Here is an 18149-nt window from a genome sequence, read left to right as displayed (position 1 = left end):
CCTTCAAGAAAACCTGTATTTTAATAATAATATAATAATTAATAAAGAAATGCACGAAGCAGTTAAGTCCCGATTGCTGGTTTCTGCTGCTCTGCCCTGTGTCCTCATAGTCCCCGTCATGCAGGAAATACAACTCTTTCAAACCCTTTACTAACCCCTTATTCTTGAGAACTTTGCCATATCTACATGAATGAATTTCCCTTGATTTTATAGGAAACCCTTTTCATGTATTTGTGTTTTTATGTTATCCAGAAATTCACACCACATAACCCCCGTTCACACCTGAGCGTTTTGTTGTGTGTTTCCCAAAGCGCGACTGCTCAAAATAAAGAATTCTGTTCTTGTCAATGGTGCTGTGTAACTTATAGTTTGAAGCTCAAAAAGTACATGAGCTTCTTTTCGGGCAGGATCGCATGTTTTTGGCCCCAAAAACTGCACTGGGAGGGCCTAAAAAAATGTGCATGAAATGCGTTTTATTGCCTTTAACCCCCCCCCCAATTATTGCTTTCAATTGCCTAAACCAAAAACACTGAAGCCTGAAAACACCTGAAAATGTGCACATAAATTCATAAGCACCTGAAAAATGCTCCCGCTCATGTGTGAATGGGGCCTCACAGCCTATTTTATGAAGCAGGCATTGTGACTTTCACTGAACATTCTCTGGTGGAGAATTGATCACCTTCACTTAAAACGCATGGACTTGGAAGATTCTCCTACAGAGAATGTTTTCTGCCTGCCAGATTCATTGCTTTATAAATATGCCTGTTATTGATTTCACATTAAGCTATTTGGTTCCTAGAAAATATATTGCAGGGTTTCATTTATTTGCCATCAAATATTGATTAGTTTAGTGGATATTGAAATATTATTACTGTCTAAAAAAACTGACAATGACATTATTAGATATTGTAAACTCTTTGGGGGGATTTCTCAAAACTGGAGCAGTTGCACATAACAACCAATCAGTTTCTTTCTTCGGTTTGTTCAGTTAAACTCTGAAAATGAAAGAAGCTGATTGGTTGTCATGGACAACTGCTCCAGTTTCTGCTTGCTCTAGATTCCCCCTATTGTGTTTAACACGCACTATAGACAGGTGACACACAATTCCCTGCTTTAGATCTGTTGTGTTTAATCACATAGAATTCTTTCTAATGTATTGCTTTTTCATGCATTTCCCTGATTCAGGATACATGTATTCTCTGTATAGTTATATAAATGTATATTTTATCTTTCAAGTCTTAAAGAAGATCTCCAGGAAATGTAGAAATGAAATCTTGCAGTGGGGCCACCCCTGTGCTGCAAGGGTTAACTGCTCGTCTAAGGGCTAAAATAAAGATGCAGTCACCCGATCCTCTGTCCTGCAGTGGTCAGTGCTCACCTGCCTCTACCCCAGGGGTGGTATGTCCCCCTCAGCGTCCTCATGTCTAATGCAGCTGCATTAGGGCTGGTGCAGACCTGGGCGCCCCGGGACCGCACGATCGTGTGCAGTTACACAGCTGATGCCACGCAGCCACATTGATTTCAATCTGGTTACATCTGCGTGGCAATTGCAGGAAAAAGGTACATGTACCTTTTTTTTTTTTTTGTTGCGACACACAACGTGCGGCCGTGATCGTGTATCGGTCTAGCTGCAGATCGGGATAGAGGATCAGGTCAATATATCTTCTTTATTTTAGCCACCGCACCAGTGGTGGGCAACTCCGGCCCTCCAGCTGTGTTTTTAAAGAAGAACTCCAGGAAGATTTTTTTATTAACCCATGCAGTGACGCTACCCTGGCACTTCAAAGGGTTAAGCGTTTGTGTCTAGGTGCTAAAAAAAAAAAAAGTTACTCCCCAGACCATCCGAGTCGGCTTTTTCTTAGACTGGTGCTTAGAACATCTCTCCCCCTCTGCCGCAGCGGTCTAAGAATCCTCATGTCCTTACACTCTATACACTGTGCACAGACTGAGTATAGACACGAGGTCGCTGAGGAGCAGTCCATCTGCTTTTTAGCACCTAGAAACAGCAAGGGTTAATAATAATTTTACCAGGAGTTCTACAAATCCCAACATGCTGCTCCCTCTGGAGGTCTTGCTCGGAACTGTTAGTCTCGCAGTACCTTATGGGACTTGTAGTTTCACAACAGCTGGAGGGCCAGAGTTGCCCACCCCTGTCTTAGACCAAGCTGAGCAGTTAACCATTGCAGTGCAGGGCTAGGCCCACTGTAAGGGTTAATTCATACATTTTCTGGAGTTTTAACCAATAATGCATTGCAGCATTGCGCTGACAGCAGACACACAGCTGGCAGGTTTACAGTAGAAATCTGAAACACTGGAGATCTTTCATGTTATCTTTTGCTTGTATCTCCATCTGTAGAGGGCAATGCGATGGTTTCCGGGAGGGGATGTGGAAAGATCTGTGCTCTTCTACTGTCCATATTGCTCTGCTTCCTGATACTTCTTAATTGTGTTCTATAGCGTTGGATCCATCCTGCAGAGAGGTCCCGAGAGGGAGCAGAGGCTTCGTTCTAGACCTGGGAGAAGACTTGGGAGGTCTGCAGTTATTGGTCACACTGGTGCATACTGTATATATGTCTGTGTGTGTGGGAAGAGGAGCGTGGGAAGCGGATCGTTCTCGAGAAGGACATGATTGGAATAACCATTGGGCTGGCTTCCTAGTTTTGCCTCAAACTACAAGACGCTGGCAGGAGCAGGCACATGAATGCACACTCATTTTGGTGGATATACTTTTTTGATATACAAGCATTATTTTTTACTACGTTATGTTCTAAGAATAAACTTCTTGGTCCCATCATCTTTTTTTCCTCCTTGTTTTGGATTTATCCTTGGATTTAAAAGCCAGACATTTCATTTATCAATGTTACCTGTGTCGGTTGAGCGACACAAGGTTGAAGAGGCAGAGAGCATCTAAAACCTGTTTCTGATTAATGATACATGGAGCAGTGCTAATGTTGCAAGAAGCATCTTGAAGTATTGTTTAGTCACTCCAGTGCAAAATCATATCTGGGCAAAATGGGGTAAGTCCCTTTTTTTTAATTATCTTTCTTTATTAATTTAAAAAAAAAAAAGATATTTTATCTTGGTTTTATAGTGGTTTATTCCTGTTGTCCATATTGTATGATTAATCTTTTTTGCAGTCTAATATAAAAACAGTATATATTTTAAAGTGAAATTGCTGAAATAAAATTCCTTGTGTATGTAGATATCTGAGGCATCGGCACGCCACCTTGAAAGGGTTCTCATGTAGTTTGGCCGTTAAGGGCCTTTAACCATTTTTCTTGCCGTTTTTGCATTTGTTTGCACACATGCTATAATCCATATTTTAGCCCCCCCAAATTACTTAAACCCCCCAGAATGATATATTTCCTGAAAGCAGAGACCCTGTAAAGTAAAATGGTGGCAGTTGGAAATTTTTATGCTGCGCAATATTAGCGCACCTCTTTATCAAACCCAAAATTTCAGTAATAAATACACTTAAAGGAGAACAATGAGGAGTGGTTTTACACTCATCCTCATAGTTCGAGCTGACGTTGAGCTCTATTGATCAGGAAGTGAGCAAACGCATACTGTAGCTCACTCACTTTCCGATCATCTCCCTGCAGAGAGCGGTGACTGTCAGTCACCCCTCCCTGCATGGATTCCCCTCTTGGATCCTCCAGAACTGACTGGAGGAATGGAGAGAGAAGGGGGCTGGCTCAGCTGGCTCTGCCTCTAGATAGGCAGAGCCTGCTGTCAATCTGCCAGCTGGGTGAATCCATATAGTATTGTCAGGATCCTTCCCGGCTGTGGCGCTCTCAGTATACAGCGAGCTATACCCAGCTATATACTGAGCTTTGGGTCACGGGAGGACGTTAGTATATGTTCTCCCATGACCATAAAGAGAACTATGGCATAAAAAGGTTACCCCATAATTCTCTTAAGTTAATTCTAGTGCACAAAAACACAACATAATGCCCACTTCTACCCTAAAATATTTTTTAAGTAATAACATTTTTTATTGATTTATCATAAATATCAGCATATAAACAGTAAGCAGCCATTTACATATATCCCTGTACATATGCATATTTCCCCCTTATACATGTCTACGTGTCTTTATAAATGCACTTGCATCCTGGATATCATATTATATCTCTTATAGTGTTATTCTCGCTCATTATGACTGCATACTTTAATATAATTCCTTTATATATCTATATTTACCCCCCCTCCCCACTTACTCCCCTATCCCCCTCCCCCTCCCCTAATACCCCTCTCCTCTGCATTCATGAAAACCTTTAATCTGATATTCTCCGTTATATTTCTATATTGCTTGAAGTGTCTCCTTTTAAGTCTTTAGATTTAAATATCTTTAAGTTTCCCCCTTTGTCATATTCCTCCATCTACGTTCTTGTCCTTATATCTATTCCAGGGTTTCCACATAACCTCCCACTGAGAATGTCTTTCATCAATGTGTGCCGTTAGCTCTTCATATCTTTGTATCTTATTTACTTCCATGGCCCATTCCTTAATATTTGGAACAGTATGTGTGCTCCAATATCGTGGGATCAATATTCTTGCTGCTGCCATAAAAAATCTAAGTAGTTCGGATTTTGCTTTTTGTACCGAGCCCGGAAAAATTGAAAGAAGAGCTATTTTAGGTGATGGATCTACTCTAGTGCCCGCTATCTGGCTGTAAGTTTCAAACACATATTCCCAAAAAGGCATTATATGTTCACATTTCTACCCTAAAATATAAGAGATCAGGTTGTGCCAAGTAAATAGATACCCAACATGCCAAGCTTAATGCCAAGCTTAATTTCATGCGTCTGTGAAACGGTGAAAAAAACGGTACATCGAATGTCCATAGGCGATGCTTTAAAAGTCTGTACAGTCCTCAGTTTAGAATTAACTGTGAATATTTGCGCTAGAATTATTGCTCTCTGGTGCATACATTGATACCTAACGTGTGGCATAATCATCGTTTTTGTACGTAGGCACACCCGATGTGTGTTCAGGTGGACGGGTAACTTTCTGGGGGTTATTTATACATTTATCCTGTTTAACTTTTTTTTTTAAACTTTTTTTTTTTTTTTTTTTGCCCAAAAGCCCCCTATGTGATAGCACATTGAGGGTGACAGTTCTCTTTCAGGTGTCACCTTTGCACTTCAAAGAAGCTGACCAAGCACAGTTCTTACTTAATCAGCTCCTTCCCTGGCTCCTGTAGCCGTGGAATGACAGCTGAGAAGCCAGAAGTGATGCAATCAGCATCGCTTCCGACTGCATTCAGCGGGGAGGAGATCAGTGAATGGACACTTGCTGGTCTTTCCCCAGGCACCACAGTTGGCTTTTTACAGGTAAACAGACTCCCGTTGGCCAGATATAAACTCTGGGCTAAAGAAAGCAAAATTGCAATGCCCCCCCTTGCACTGCAAGGGTTAAATGCTCATTTATGCTTAGGGTACCAGGACTTTTTTTTTACTTACCTTATGCGTTGCCCCTGCAGGCTCCCTCCACACTTTAAGAAGGGCCCCCACAGCCTCTTCTCTGATGCTTCATTGGTCGCAGGCAATATGATGTCATCAAGTACAGTGTAGGGCCCACAGCCATGCATTGTATGTGAGGATGTCCGGGGGAACCTGCAACATGAAGCGTCGGGCAAGAGTTAAGTGCCAGCTGCCGGGAGGAGCGAGGAAATGGTAAGAAAGTCCTTTTTTTAAATTTTTTATTATTTCTGGTACCATAGACATATACAAGCATTTAACCCTTGCAGTGCCGGGAGAGCCCCTCTACATGGGTATTTTTTTTTTTCTTTACCCTGTAGTTCAGCCTTAATACAAGCTGTGTAAGTACTTGAATTAGACTTTGTATCAGACTCTTGCAGCACCTTTTATAGCAGTGCTCAGACTGGGAGAAGACGAACAGCACAAGGAACCACTCAATTGTGCTGCAGTGCTCATGTGCTGAAAAGGGATATGCTGATGGGATGAAAGAGCAGAGTGACGGAGAGAGAAAAATCAGGTCACCTGCTCTGCCAGACAGTGCTGTGTGGCAGAGTTAAGTAAATCCCAAGAGTGGATGAACAGAAATACAGATCTGTCAGGTAAAACGGCATATCACAATGTACCACATACTACGTGTACTGTTGCCTTGCTCATCATTCTGAATGGCATCCCAAGGCACCTCCCAGCAGGCATGCATTGTGCTGCAAAATGGGGTACCACAATAGCGTTCCTTGCATGCACAAAACTGAAATGACCAGACCTAACATGTGTGTGTGGAGGGGAGGTGCAGGGTACAGTTCCAGTGGTTGTTTATATAATGGGGGGGGGCGAAAAAAAATTTCTGCCCCGGGCGCCCAGAACTCTGGTTACGCCACTGCAGACCCCATGTTGGTTTATGGGGAATCAGATGTAAACGGACATGTGTCCATTTACATTAGATTACCCCTGATCCAGAGCCGTATCTAGCTCCTTTTGCGCCCGAGGCAAGAACAAAAAGCAGACCCCGGATATTTTCCTTTTGAAATAGAAATTGAGGACACCGAGCCCTCAATTTTTTTTTCTGCAGACCTGACAATGACCGTTCGCTGACACCCACAGCCGCGGCTGCAACAGCCCTGTCTATTGCCGACACCGCCGGGTTCCCCCTGGTTCTCCTCTACACCGCACATAGCCCACATTTCCCTAACGGCACTACGGACAAGGTCCCCTCTTCTCGCTCACACCCTTCTGTGGATGTACTCCTCTAAGCAGCACACCAGCCAAAGTCGGACACACATCACGAGTGTTCTGATCCTCCATATTGACCGTCCATCTCTTGATCCCGGGATTCACACGTAAGTGCCACCACCTTGATTTTCCGTTAAATCTTGTTCAGCCAGCCAGTGTTTTTTGCGCCCTTTTTTTGTTCTTTTGATTATCTGCATTTACAGGTTCTCCTCCTGTTTCCCAGGGCTGCATACATGTCTGCAAGTTAACTCTTCCCATCCGAGAGCGCTCCATATGTTTTTTCTGTTTTTCTAAATAAATGGAGAGCACTCAGTAGAGAGGCTTCCTATTCATTCAGAAACTGGAGATAGTAAAAATGTACCAGTTATCAATCGATAGTGAGTGCTACTACCCATTCAGAAACTCATGATTAAACAGGAAGTAATGTAAAGCACTTCCTGTTCATTCATAACTGGGAACACATACTATGTGTCCCCAGTTGTTTACAAACATTGCAGTGATCAGATGATAACTCCAGTGTTTGCTCTGCCCACAGGGGATCGGTAAATATCACTGATATTTACCGATCCTCGCGCTCTCCATCCTGAACCATACGGGCAGGCACAGCCTGCAGCTTCTCCTCGGATCCACGCTGCTCTCCCACTGCCTCTATGGGCAGATGTAGCAGGGATCCAAGGAGAAATTAAGTGCTGAAGGAGGGAGTGCCACTGCAGTATGGCCGAGTGGTGAGGAGAGAGAGCCACTGGCTTGTCAGATCCTGGCCAAGCGTCTCACTCTCATCTCACCACTCGGCCATCCTGGATGACCGCTGCCTCCTCCCCTCTGGCACTGACTGTGCCCCCTTTAAAAGCTGTGCCTCGCCCTTCCTACGGCCCTGCCCCGATCCAGCAAGACCGGGTCTTTTGGAACGGGACACTGTTCCGTTTTATCTTTTACCGGATCTGGTTGGGGAAACTAGCATTGGGCATGTGATTTGGGTTTGCCTGAAAATCTGACAGATGGACCTGATCGGACCACCGATGTGAAAGGGCTCTTAGCTTAAGGCTCCATTCACACCTAAGCATCAGCGTAGGGCTGCAACTAACTATTTTCATAATCGATTAGTTGACAAAATTGAAAAAAAAAATATTATTTAAAATAAACGGAGTGTTAGAAAAAAAGTTAACTTCAGAATAAAACGGTATGCACGCTTTTTGCTGTCGCACTGCACTAGAATGTATGACATTGCAGTACCACGTGTTCCAGTGCAAGTGATCACACTGCAGGCAGAAGGGGTGTTTGGGATACCATTGAAATTAATGGCAGCACAATGCACATCCCGGAGAAAAAATTTCAAGCCAAAGCCAAAAATGATGCTCGTGCGTGCGTGTGTGTGTGTGATATATAAATATGTGTTCTACAATATAAGCCAGGCCATCAGTTTTTAGAGTTATTAGCTGAATATTAGCCCGAGAATTATTGCTCTCACTCCGGCACACACAGCGATACCTGACATGTTCAGCGCAATTCTACGTACCCTGTTTCCCTGAAAATAAGACCTACCCCGAAAATAAGACCGATTACTATTTTTGGGAATTGCTAAAATATAAGACCTACCCTGAAAATAAGACCTAGTTGTGACCATTCCCAGGGCCGGCGGTGGCATAAGGGGGAACTTGAATAGCCGCGGGAGAGAATCAGCGGTGCCAATGAAGCCAGCGCTAGTGGAAGCGAGGCGGCAGCACAGGGAGCAGAGCCACATAAGCTGAGGGCTCCTCTATAGCGCCGACTCCTGTCACAGGCGGAGCGATACCAAATGCACTCCGCCTGTGAGGAATCTATAGTGAAAGTGCGCTTCGCTTTTTCTGGTTACCAAGTTGCTCTTGGAAAGATATGGCACCCCTGATTGCCCTGATCACCATATTCTTAACTTTGCCATTTTGGATTATTTAATTTGGATTTGCATTAAATTTGGATTGTTATACGTTAAAAAAAATAAAAATAAGACCTACCCCGAAAATGAGACCTAGTGTGTTTTTTTGAGCCAAAAAAAATATAAGACAGTGTCTTATTTTCGGGGAAACACGGTAGGTGCACCCAACTTGTGTTTCCGCTACTATGGGTGCGTTTGCAGGGTTCGGGGACCTTAAATCTTTTGGGGGGTATTTTTTTATTTTATTTTTATATACGTTTTTTTCCTTTTCTTTTAAAATGTGTGTATGTGTTTTTTTTTTTTTTAATTGGTGGTGGGGGGGGGGAGGGGCTCACATTGGAGGTGACATGTTCTCTTTCAGGTGACATTGGGGGTCTTTAAATTGGAATAGCCAATAGCAGCTTGGCTATTGCACCTGCTCACTGCCTGCTGTCAGTCAGCAGAGGAGGGACCTGAATGAGAACTTTCTCCTTCAGGTCCCTCCTCTGCTGACTGACAGCAGGCAGGGAGTAGGTGCAATAGCCAGTCTGCTATTGGTCTATTGCAATTTAAAATAGCCAATAGCAGGCTGGCTGTTGCTCCCAGCTGCTGATTTCTACTGTTTTCTACTGCCAGCAGCAGCGGGGCACCTGCAGAAGAATGGTGGCTGCAGTGTTCTGTGTCCCCGCTGCCTCTGCTGATATAGACGGGTAGAGCAGCGGGGATTGAAACGGACACAGGCTGCTGCAGCCGGCACCAGTAGGCTGCAGATTCAACTAATCAAATCAACTAATCGATAATGAGAAACGTTTTTAAGCATGTTTCCATGTGTTTTGTCACACATTTTTCAGTTTGTGTTGTCCAATTTGTTCCCCAGTGGTTTTTTTTTTTTTCTTTTTTTGAAGAGGAAGGCTGGAGCTCAAATGCACAAAAATGCTTGTGTCACACATTTCCAGGCATTTCCATTGAAGTCAAAGGGGCCGAAAGCACAGAAATCTGCAGAAAATTTGCTCTTGTACTTTTTCCAGTGACAGGTGTTTTGCTACAAGCAGCATACTGCTCAGGGGTGGACAGGAGCCATAGTAAACAATAGGATTCCTTGTTTCAGTGTTTTGTAGCACCGAGCTTTCAGCTACAAAAAGCCTAGCTGTGAACAGCGACTAATATGGCACCTAGCCCTATATAACTCTATAGAGTTCATTCCTTTACTCACCAGCACCATCTAGGGGCGCTAGTGCCATGTGAACATGTAGCCTATAACTTTTATGAATGAACCCCTAAATGTGCTGTCGTGTATCTCATTCCCATGGGGCTATGGATATTTTCACATACACATACTTTTTTTTTTTTTAAAGGATTTAAACTTTATTTGTTACTTTGTTTGGGTTTACTTGTCTTTTATATGTGGACATTTAGAGACCGCAATCCAGACCGCACTGACAGAGGCAAAAGATGTTTGACAGATGTTTTCATTTATAGCATTGTAACCTAAATGGGTTGTACGAGAGGCACTTTGGCTTATTTAATGGTAGCAAACTGATGTAATGTGTTCTATTGATTGTCCTCGACTGATGCATAGAATGTTCACAAAGGTCTGAGACAGTTGGTGGAAACGAGCCACCTTGCCTTTTAACCGCTGAACGTTAATAAAAGTTTCTAATTTTAACACACGTTGCCGAGAAGTTTTATGTGATTAACCAGGCTCTGTGGCTTATTTTATAAAATGAGGGCAAATGCAAAATAGGTCTTTTACCTGCAGCAACCGATATGATTTTTATGGTTCAGATCTTATATTATTTAAAGGGGACTTAACTTTGTTAGAAGAAACTTATAAATGTATACATGTTATGCAAACCACTTAGTAAGTTTTTAATATTAAAAATAAAAACCTTTCTGGAGTCAGACATTTATTTTCTAAAACCTCCAAATTCACATATGTAGCACCGCTAGAATTTTGGTACCCCTGTTTTTGTAATTGGATTTCATCTTTCCCTAGATGTCTGCGCAGCATGTGAGGTACAATGTCAAAGTTCTTTAGTTACATTCATTGAGGTAGATTGCATCTGACTTAAATGATAGTGACCATTTGTCTCAGCACTGTTTTAAAATGGTGGCGGGTCTCAGTGGCTCCTGGGGTCCCCACCAGCACAAGCACTGGTATTGCCTCATGTCTCTGAAAACGGGGCTTCATGTTAAGCCTAGGCGATGAAACGATCAACTCCTTCACAAAACACCTGATTGCATGAAAACACGTTGCTATTGTGCAGCCCTTTGGACTGTTCGAGAGCCGCATTTGAGGTTGTATATCATTTTCAAGTTCATCACCGCTGATCTAAGTTTTTGACGTAATGCTGAACTTGAGAAATTGTACAGAAATTGTACAGAACCCCCGCGTGTGTTCATTTAAGGACTAGTGTTCACTGTGCGTTTTGTGCAGTGGCTGGTGTACAGTGCCAATGCGCTGAACCCAGCACATTTTTACATTGTACTTTTTTTTTACTTTATTGAAATGTCACAAGTAACATTTTAATTCAAAGTAGTTCTAAAGGCCAGGAATTATTATTTTTTTTTTAACCTAATGCATTCTCTGCGTTAGTCCCCGTTCACACCTAGGCATTTTGTTGCTGAAAGGTAAGCATGACAAAACGTTCAAGACAAAGAATCCCATTAATTTCTATGGCCCCTGTTCACACCAGTTTTTTCGCGAGGAGAAAACTGCATGTGACTGGAAAGTACATTTGAGCTCCTTTTTGGCAAATTACAGAACTTTTTGGTCCCATAGACTTCAATGGGAAACTTGAAGTCAAAATGACAAAATGCTCAGGTGTGACCATGGGCCATAGAAATGAAAGGGATTCCTTGTCTTAAGCCTTTTGTAGCGCTAAGCTTTGAGTGGCAAAACGCCTAGGCGTGAACGGAGTCTTAAGGTAAAATGGCAGCGGGATCGGTGGCTTGGGGACCAGCTGCAGGAGGAGTTAAAATGTTACTGGTAACAAAAAGAATTCTGAAATAAGGCAAGTGTGTCAAAGGTTTAATAGAACTTTTTGTTGTCATTTTATTGCACTCTCCAACCGCTCTTCTTGCCTTCATGTTGCCAAAGCTGCACTATTTATAGGGTCAGGGCTGGTCCTTGGTGCCCTTCCTTCAGTTCCTTTAATACAATCAAGACACAAGTACTAGGAAAATGGAGCCAGGCATTCAGGGTTGCACACCTACCATGTCCATGCCCTGTACTCAATTGCCTTCTTACTATTAATTGCTAGTTTCTAGAAGCAGCAGTGGGAAGACTCTATTTCTTAGTAACTGGCTTTGTTTGCCATTACCACAGTATGTGAAGCATGGGGGGGAGAACGTGCCTTTTCCAGTGTTGTGTGTTAATATAGTAACATGCAGCTGGACAAAAACAAAAGTTTCCCCTGTGCCACCTTGGTTTTAGACATTTGTGATGTAGTATCCTTATGCTGTCTTTGTCTCCAGTAGGAACATTTCCTGTCCGGGTAACCATACACAGACATCCCAACCTGCAAAACCTTATTTCAGGGAGGTGCCCTTCTCATTTCAGGGAGGTACCTTCTGGCAGCAGCATATAATGTTAATAATCACAAATAAAATACAAATAAAATAAAAACATTAATAACATACCAAAATAATATAATAACAATAAAATGCTGTGATATCTACTAAGTATATACGTGTGTGTATGTGTGTGTGTATGTATGTATATGTATATCTATAATATATTAATATTTAATAGATGGATAGATGTGTGTATGTATAAAGGCGGCTCTGCTCTTTGTGTGAGATGAATTGCAGCGCAGGGAGCTCCCCTCCACAGCCCAGCCAACATGACGAAGTGTGCCACTCACCCTCTCTGCCCCCTCCACAGGCGTCTTCAATCGGCTGCCCCCGGCACTGTCATTCACATCACAAGGTGTCTGCAGAGCTAGCGCAGGGACCTTTTGTCTCCAGCCAATCACAGGCGGCCCTGCCATGCCTAAACCCCTCCAACTGACCTGTCACCGTTACAGGATGTGCAGGCACAAACTTTTTTTTTCCCTTACAACTAAAACTTTTATTCATACTCATCAGAACTGGTGAGCGCAGCAGACCCGGAAAGGTTTCAATCCTTTCCGGAATAAAAATGTATCTCTTGCGGGCGTCCGGAAGCCGCTATCTAATAGCGGGAGACTCCCGGAACGTCCGGGAGAGTTGGGAACTCTGCATACAGGAAGTAAAGGGTAAATCTCCAACAGGAACAAATTGCAATAGAAGGGGAAGAGTTGGAACCTCTATCAGGTTTTTTATGTCTGTCCAGTGGGAAATTTCCTATTGCTTACTGTAAAGTCACCAGTAGAAGAACTATGGGGACATCTCACCCCAGTGATTTAAAAAAAATGTAGAAATGTAGAAAAGTAGAAAAATGCCTTAGCATAAAAGAAATATACAGAAGAAATAATAAAAAAGAACAAATTCACAATCCTGTGTGACTATTCCTTGTTGGCAGTTCTGAGTCATACAGAAATATGTGCAACCTGTCTTCCGTTATCCTTAAGGGGTTGTGCTGTCATCTGGTACAGTGCATAATGCAAGTAAATGGCAAGCGGGAGGGGAAAAAAAATTACTTTATTTTGGTCAAGCCTTCAAAGGGCTTTCTGACCTCACATGACCACTCTGGAGTGTGGTTACTCCTGCAATCCGCACTGCATCATGGAAGAAGGGAGAGACGTGCATGCTCCTACCATACCCAGAAGTACCAAGCATTTTACAACCTGGGCTCAGAGAAAGTTGAGTGATGCTGCTCTTCAGAACATCTAGTGCAGAAAACAGTAATGCAGGAGAAATCTCTGGAATTAATTTGAATATAGCAGCAAAAGCTATTTTTTTTTATGTTTTAATTGGCTATTCGTTTTTATCTTGTTGCTTTTGGTGGGAATTCTGCTTTAAGAGTTTTACAGTGATCCCAACCAATTGCCTTCCCAACTGTTGAGTTAGGATAGAAGCCAATGCTTTAAATCATCCTCTGGCCACAGTGAGTCTATGCTCTGATTATTGTTTATCCAAATTGATTGCGCTAGGAAAATGTGAAATAAATAGATAGATAAATAAATACATGAAAAAAAAAATTAAAGCTGCAACAATGTGTATCAAAATGATCAAATGTAGGCTAGTATGTTGCGCTTGGTGTGTGTGTTCAACCTTTTATGTTCACTCATAAAGTAATATTACTTTATGAGAGAACACAAAAGGTTGAACACACACACCAAGCGCAACATACTAGCCTACATATGCTCTGATTATTGTGTTATTCTCACTTGACGTAGTAAGTGGGTTTGTGTGGTGTATTGAATGGCACACTAGGAAGGCCGTTTTCTAGAACAAAGCTGCCCATTGCTATGCTACATGATTGGAATTGCATAAAGTGAAGCGCATTCTTTACGTTGCATGAGGCATCCTCACAGATGTCTGCACGTACCTCCAGCTATCAAAGTTATATCGTGGTGCTTGAATGGGCTACTATGTGTCGTGTAGGAAATGATTATCTGAATGACTGTGGAGATTGCCATAACCACTTAAAATAATTTGCTGCTTGGGATAATGTGTACATCTGAACAGCGTTTTCCACCTTACACATCATATTTGCTGGCACTTATTGTTACTGAGCTTCTTCTCTCATAAATGTCCTTCTGCCTCTAGAGTTTGTTGATTCTGCCAATAATTTACATTTTTAGAAATTATTTCACATCTCTTGACTAGCTCATTTTTTTGTGACACAAGACACTGCATAATTTTTTTCCCTATTATTATTTTATTTATTTTTCCCATAAGGGCTCATTCAAACGGGCGTGCACACCCCTTGTAGTTACCTGCTTCTGGGTTTCGGGACAGACAGGTTGCACACGCTTGGATGCTAACAGTGTGGGCACAAGTGGGGTGGGGAGTTTTTTTTTTCTTCTTCTCTTTAGAAGAGCAGTGTGTTACCGTAGCCAAAGTGGGATGGGATCAAAGTGACTGGATGTGATTAAAGTTGACTATTGCACCTCTGTGTATGCACTTTATACTGCTAAGTCTACACGCATATGGGGGGCTTTTATGTGTGTCTGGGATTCCTGTGGCAATCCCTCGACGCACATAAAATCCCTGTGTGCATGTAGCCTTCGGGGGTAAAATTTATAAAACGACTGTAAAGCTGCTTGAAATGAACAAACAACCTATTTACCCCCCAAGCACTGCACATTTAAGTATACCAATGTGCTTTGTGCCCCTTTGGCTGGTTTCAGATGCAATACTACTGAATATGTATCACCTGACTGGCTCTCCTCCAATCAAAGGTCTCTACTGTAATAAACAGAAGGTTTGCACACATTTTATGAATGGGTTGTAAAATGTCTGAGGGGGGTGTGTGTAACCCTGCTGTGTAGTGGGGCGTTACACACTATATAACTATCCCTGTCAGGACACTAGGTGCAAGGAGTTCTCCCTGTGCTTGCGTGGATTTCCTCTGGGTATTCTGGTTTCCTCCCACACTCCAAAAACACGCTGGAAGGTTAATGGGCTCCTGTCTAAATTGGCCCTGTATGCGTGTACAATAGGGACCTTAGATTGTAAGCTCCTTGAGGTCAGGGGCTGATGTAATTTGTGCAGTATGTAAAGCGCTGTAATAAAATAAGAAATGTGGTCCCTCTAGTGATGTCAGGGACTGCACTTAAGGCCCCCTATATCTGGCAAGTTGACCAAAACTGATCTAAAACCGGCGATTGGGTCAATCTACAGGTAAACCAAACCATCCTTATCAAGCGGTAAAGAATAAAAGTTTCCATTAAAGCTAATTGCCAGAGAAAAAAAACCTACCCTGCTAAACCTGCACTGCAAGGGTTAATTTCTTGTTTTAATGCCCAGGGGTGTGGTGTAAGTCTTTTACTTACCTGATCCCCACTACCCTGAGGGTTGGCGCTCCTCTCTCCTCTCTGTTGAATATGAATATGGAGTTCAGGAGCCAGTCTGTGCAATCCAGAAGTCGGCAGCATTTGTTTTTAGGCACCGGCTGCATTGACCGCAACTAGAGAACCCCAAAAGTTAGGCGCCAGTTGTAATTTGTAAGGAGAATATTGGCGATCTGGCTACTGGGATTAGTCCAGCCCTGGTCTAGAGAATGGAAACCGTGGGCAGAGGAATAGTTCTCTAGCATTTTTTATTGGTTCTCACTGGGTTCACTACAATAACTGTCATGGTGAGGGGACTGTAGTTACTGGGGAATTGGGGTGACAACACTTTCCCTGTTCTCTAGAGTTGTCACCATGTTACATGTGCTTTCCCTGGAGACTCCGAGCGGCAGTGCTGACACACATTATGTTCCACTGTAGTCACCATCGTGAATCACATCCTGAGAAATGCCATGCAGCCATTGCTGAAGTAAATGCATGTAGACAGAAAGAGGTTGCAGGAGATCAGCTGCATTGAGATGCAAAGGATAAAAAAAAAAATGAAAACCCTATTTTCTAAAAAAAAATAGTAACAAAAACTTGACGATTATTTATAATACCCAGTGCTTTTTCAAATACATATCAACCTGCTAGAGTATACATCTCCTTTAAAGCAGGTGTAAGGTGCCTCTTGCAGACTTCTAGTGCGGCTTAACATTTACGCATGTTGCTTTTACTAGTCTTTTAGAAGTAGTACGATGCAGTTTTCTTGGTTTCTACGGCAACCAAGGAAAGGCTAATCATGAATATTCCTGCTCCAGCAATACAGAAAAATCGGGAGACATTGTGAGTTTCTCTTCTGTAGCAGTGATCTAATATAAGTGAGCTCAATTAATAGCGGTTACTAATGATACAGATTCTAAAATGTAGGAATGATGCTTAAAGGGCCAGTACACCCAAACGCTGATACTTCATGGGTAAATCCTGTCTACCCATGATTAATAGCTGAAGAACCAGCTGACCTATTTTGTCTCCAGCAAAAAGCATATAACTTCAGCTTGAGGGTCTGTAGACCTTCCAGAGAATTATGCATAGAGACCATAATTGGCAACTCTGGTTTAAAGCCTTTGCTATTGTACCGCTGCTTTAAGAAGTCTGTGGATAATTTAAATCCCATCCCCATAGTAAAATGACAGTCTTGAGTAGATTGATGCATTGTCAGACATGCACAGGGACCTGGTCATTAATGGATGAACAAACCTTTTGTCTTGTCCTTCCTGAAAATATAAAATGTAGTCAGGGGGGTAACTACAGATCACAGGGCCACATAGCAAAAATGTGATGGTTCCCCTTGATGACCTCTCTGAGCTGTGAGTAATAATTCCAGGATCCCAAAGACTCCTCTTGTGGATCTGAAGTTGTCTCTACTCTGCAGACATTACATGGGATTAGAGTTGTCTTCAGCTGCCACCACTTCAACCCTTAGGTTAGGTTCACACCCAGGCGATTGAGCCGGTGAGCTGTTTTCGCGCATTTGTCTCGCGTTTTTTGTTTGCGCGATTTTGCTTTGAAAAGAGTGATGCTGTCGTGTGGTTTTCAATGCATAGAGATGCTTATGGGACCCAAACCGTACGACAACTGCCCGAAAATAGCTCCTGCACCTTTTTGTGTGACAGACGATATCTACCGCGTGACAAAGGCAAAGGCATGAACATCTTCCAGACTTGAATGCAAAGTTCTGTTTTGTGTGATATCATCTGTGTGTGATAAATCGCCTAGGTGAGAACCTAACCTCAATCATTTTAGTACTGTGTTTCCTTCACATGTTCTTTGTTAAATTTGCCTCAACAACCTAATAGGGCCCCCTTCCACTCCCAGGCCCCATAGCAGCCGCCTGGCCTGCTATGGCTATAGTTATGCCACTGCATGTAGTGAATGTTGCACAAGTAAGTTTCTACAATCCTGAGGGCTTTGCTTGCTGCATACCTCACCTAAAGTGCAATTTTAGTTGCTGATATTACATGGACGTTGTTTAAAATTAGCACCAATCAGATTGATGATGGTCTAGTTTAATTTGGGACATTGCCTTCTAAAAATTGGCTTAGTTGTTCTTGTAGCTGTCCGTCCAACACAGGCAAAAAGTGTACAGGACGCGAGAGCACAGGGATGATTTTATGATTCCACTGCCACGTTACTGTAATGTTCAAATCTCACTGGTCTCTGCTGAAAGGTAGTACTTTAAAAAAAAAAAAAAAGTATCCTAGTGTGTTAGTTTTGTGAATTGAGCCTATGACTGGATCTGACCGCAGTAAAAGTAAATATTTCAATAGTAGGTCTTTAAATAGAGGGGTTTTTTTTTTCATTCAAAGAGCATCATTTTAGCAGAATTTACAAATGCACAGTAGTATAGTCCTCTGTTTTCATAGGCAACACTCACATTGAAAGAGGAGGACTAGCACTTTAAGACAATCTGCCTCTACTGCAGTGTACATCTGCTGACAGGAGAGTAGCAGAATGACATCTCCTGCATGATGCTGCTCCATCATTTTCCAGTAATAGGCTTGAGGTACAGTGCAGGACCGGCAGATAATTGTATGTATGTATGTATGTATGTATATATATATATAT

General features: G+C 42.5%; 1 protein-coding gene across 5 annotated transcripts in view; it reads left to right on the top strand.

Annotated features, from left to right (window-relative positions):
* Positions 1-18149, top strand: part of HOMER1 (homer scaffolding protein 1) — a 91924-nt gene that overhangs the window by 2532 nt on the left and 71243 nt on the right. For all 5 annotated transcript variants that reach the window (XM_018569334.1, XM_018569342.1, XM_018569349.1 and 2 more), the window contains one exon: positions 2458-3017. In XM_018569334.1, coding sequence (XP_018424836.1) covers positions 3013-3017 — 5 coding nt within the window. In that variant the 5' untranslated portion in view covers positions 2458-3012. The remainder of the gene's footprint in view (positions 1-2457; positions 3018-18149) is intronic.

This window comes from Nanorana parkeri, unplaced genomic scaffold, assembly GCF_000935625.1.
Source record: "Nanorana parkeri isolate BGI_ZX_2015 unplaced genomic scaffold, ASM93562v1 scaffold34, whole genome shotgun sequence".
In the NCBI taxonomy this organism is placed as follows: domain Eukaryota; kingdom Metazoa; phylum Chordata; class Amphibia; order Anura; family Dicroglossidae; genus Nanorana; species Nanorana parkeri.
The sequence above is the reverse complement of the archived record's forward strand: the minus strand, read 5'-3'. Positions and strand labels throughout refer to the sequence as shown.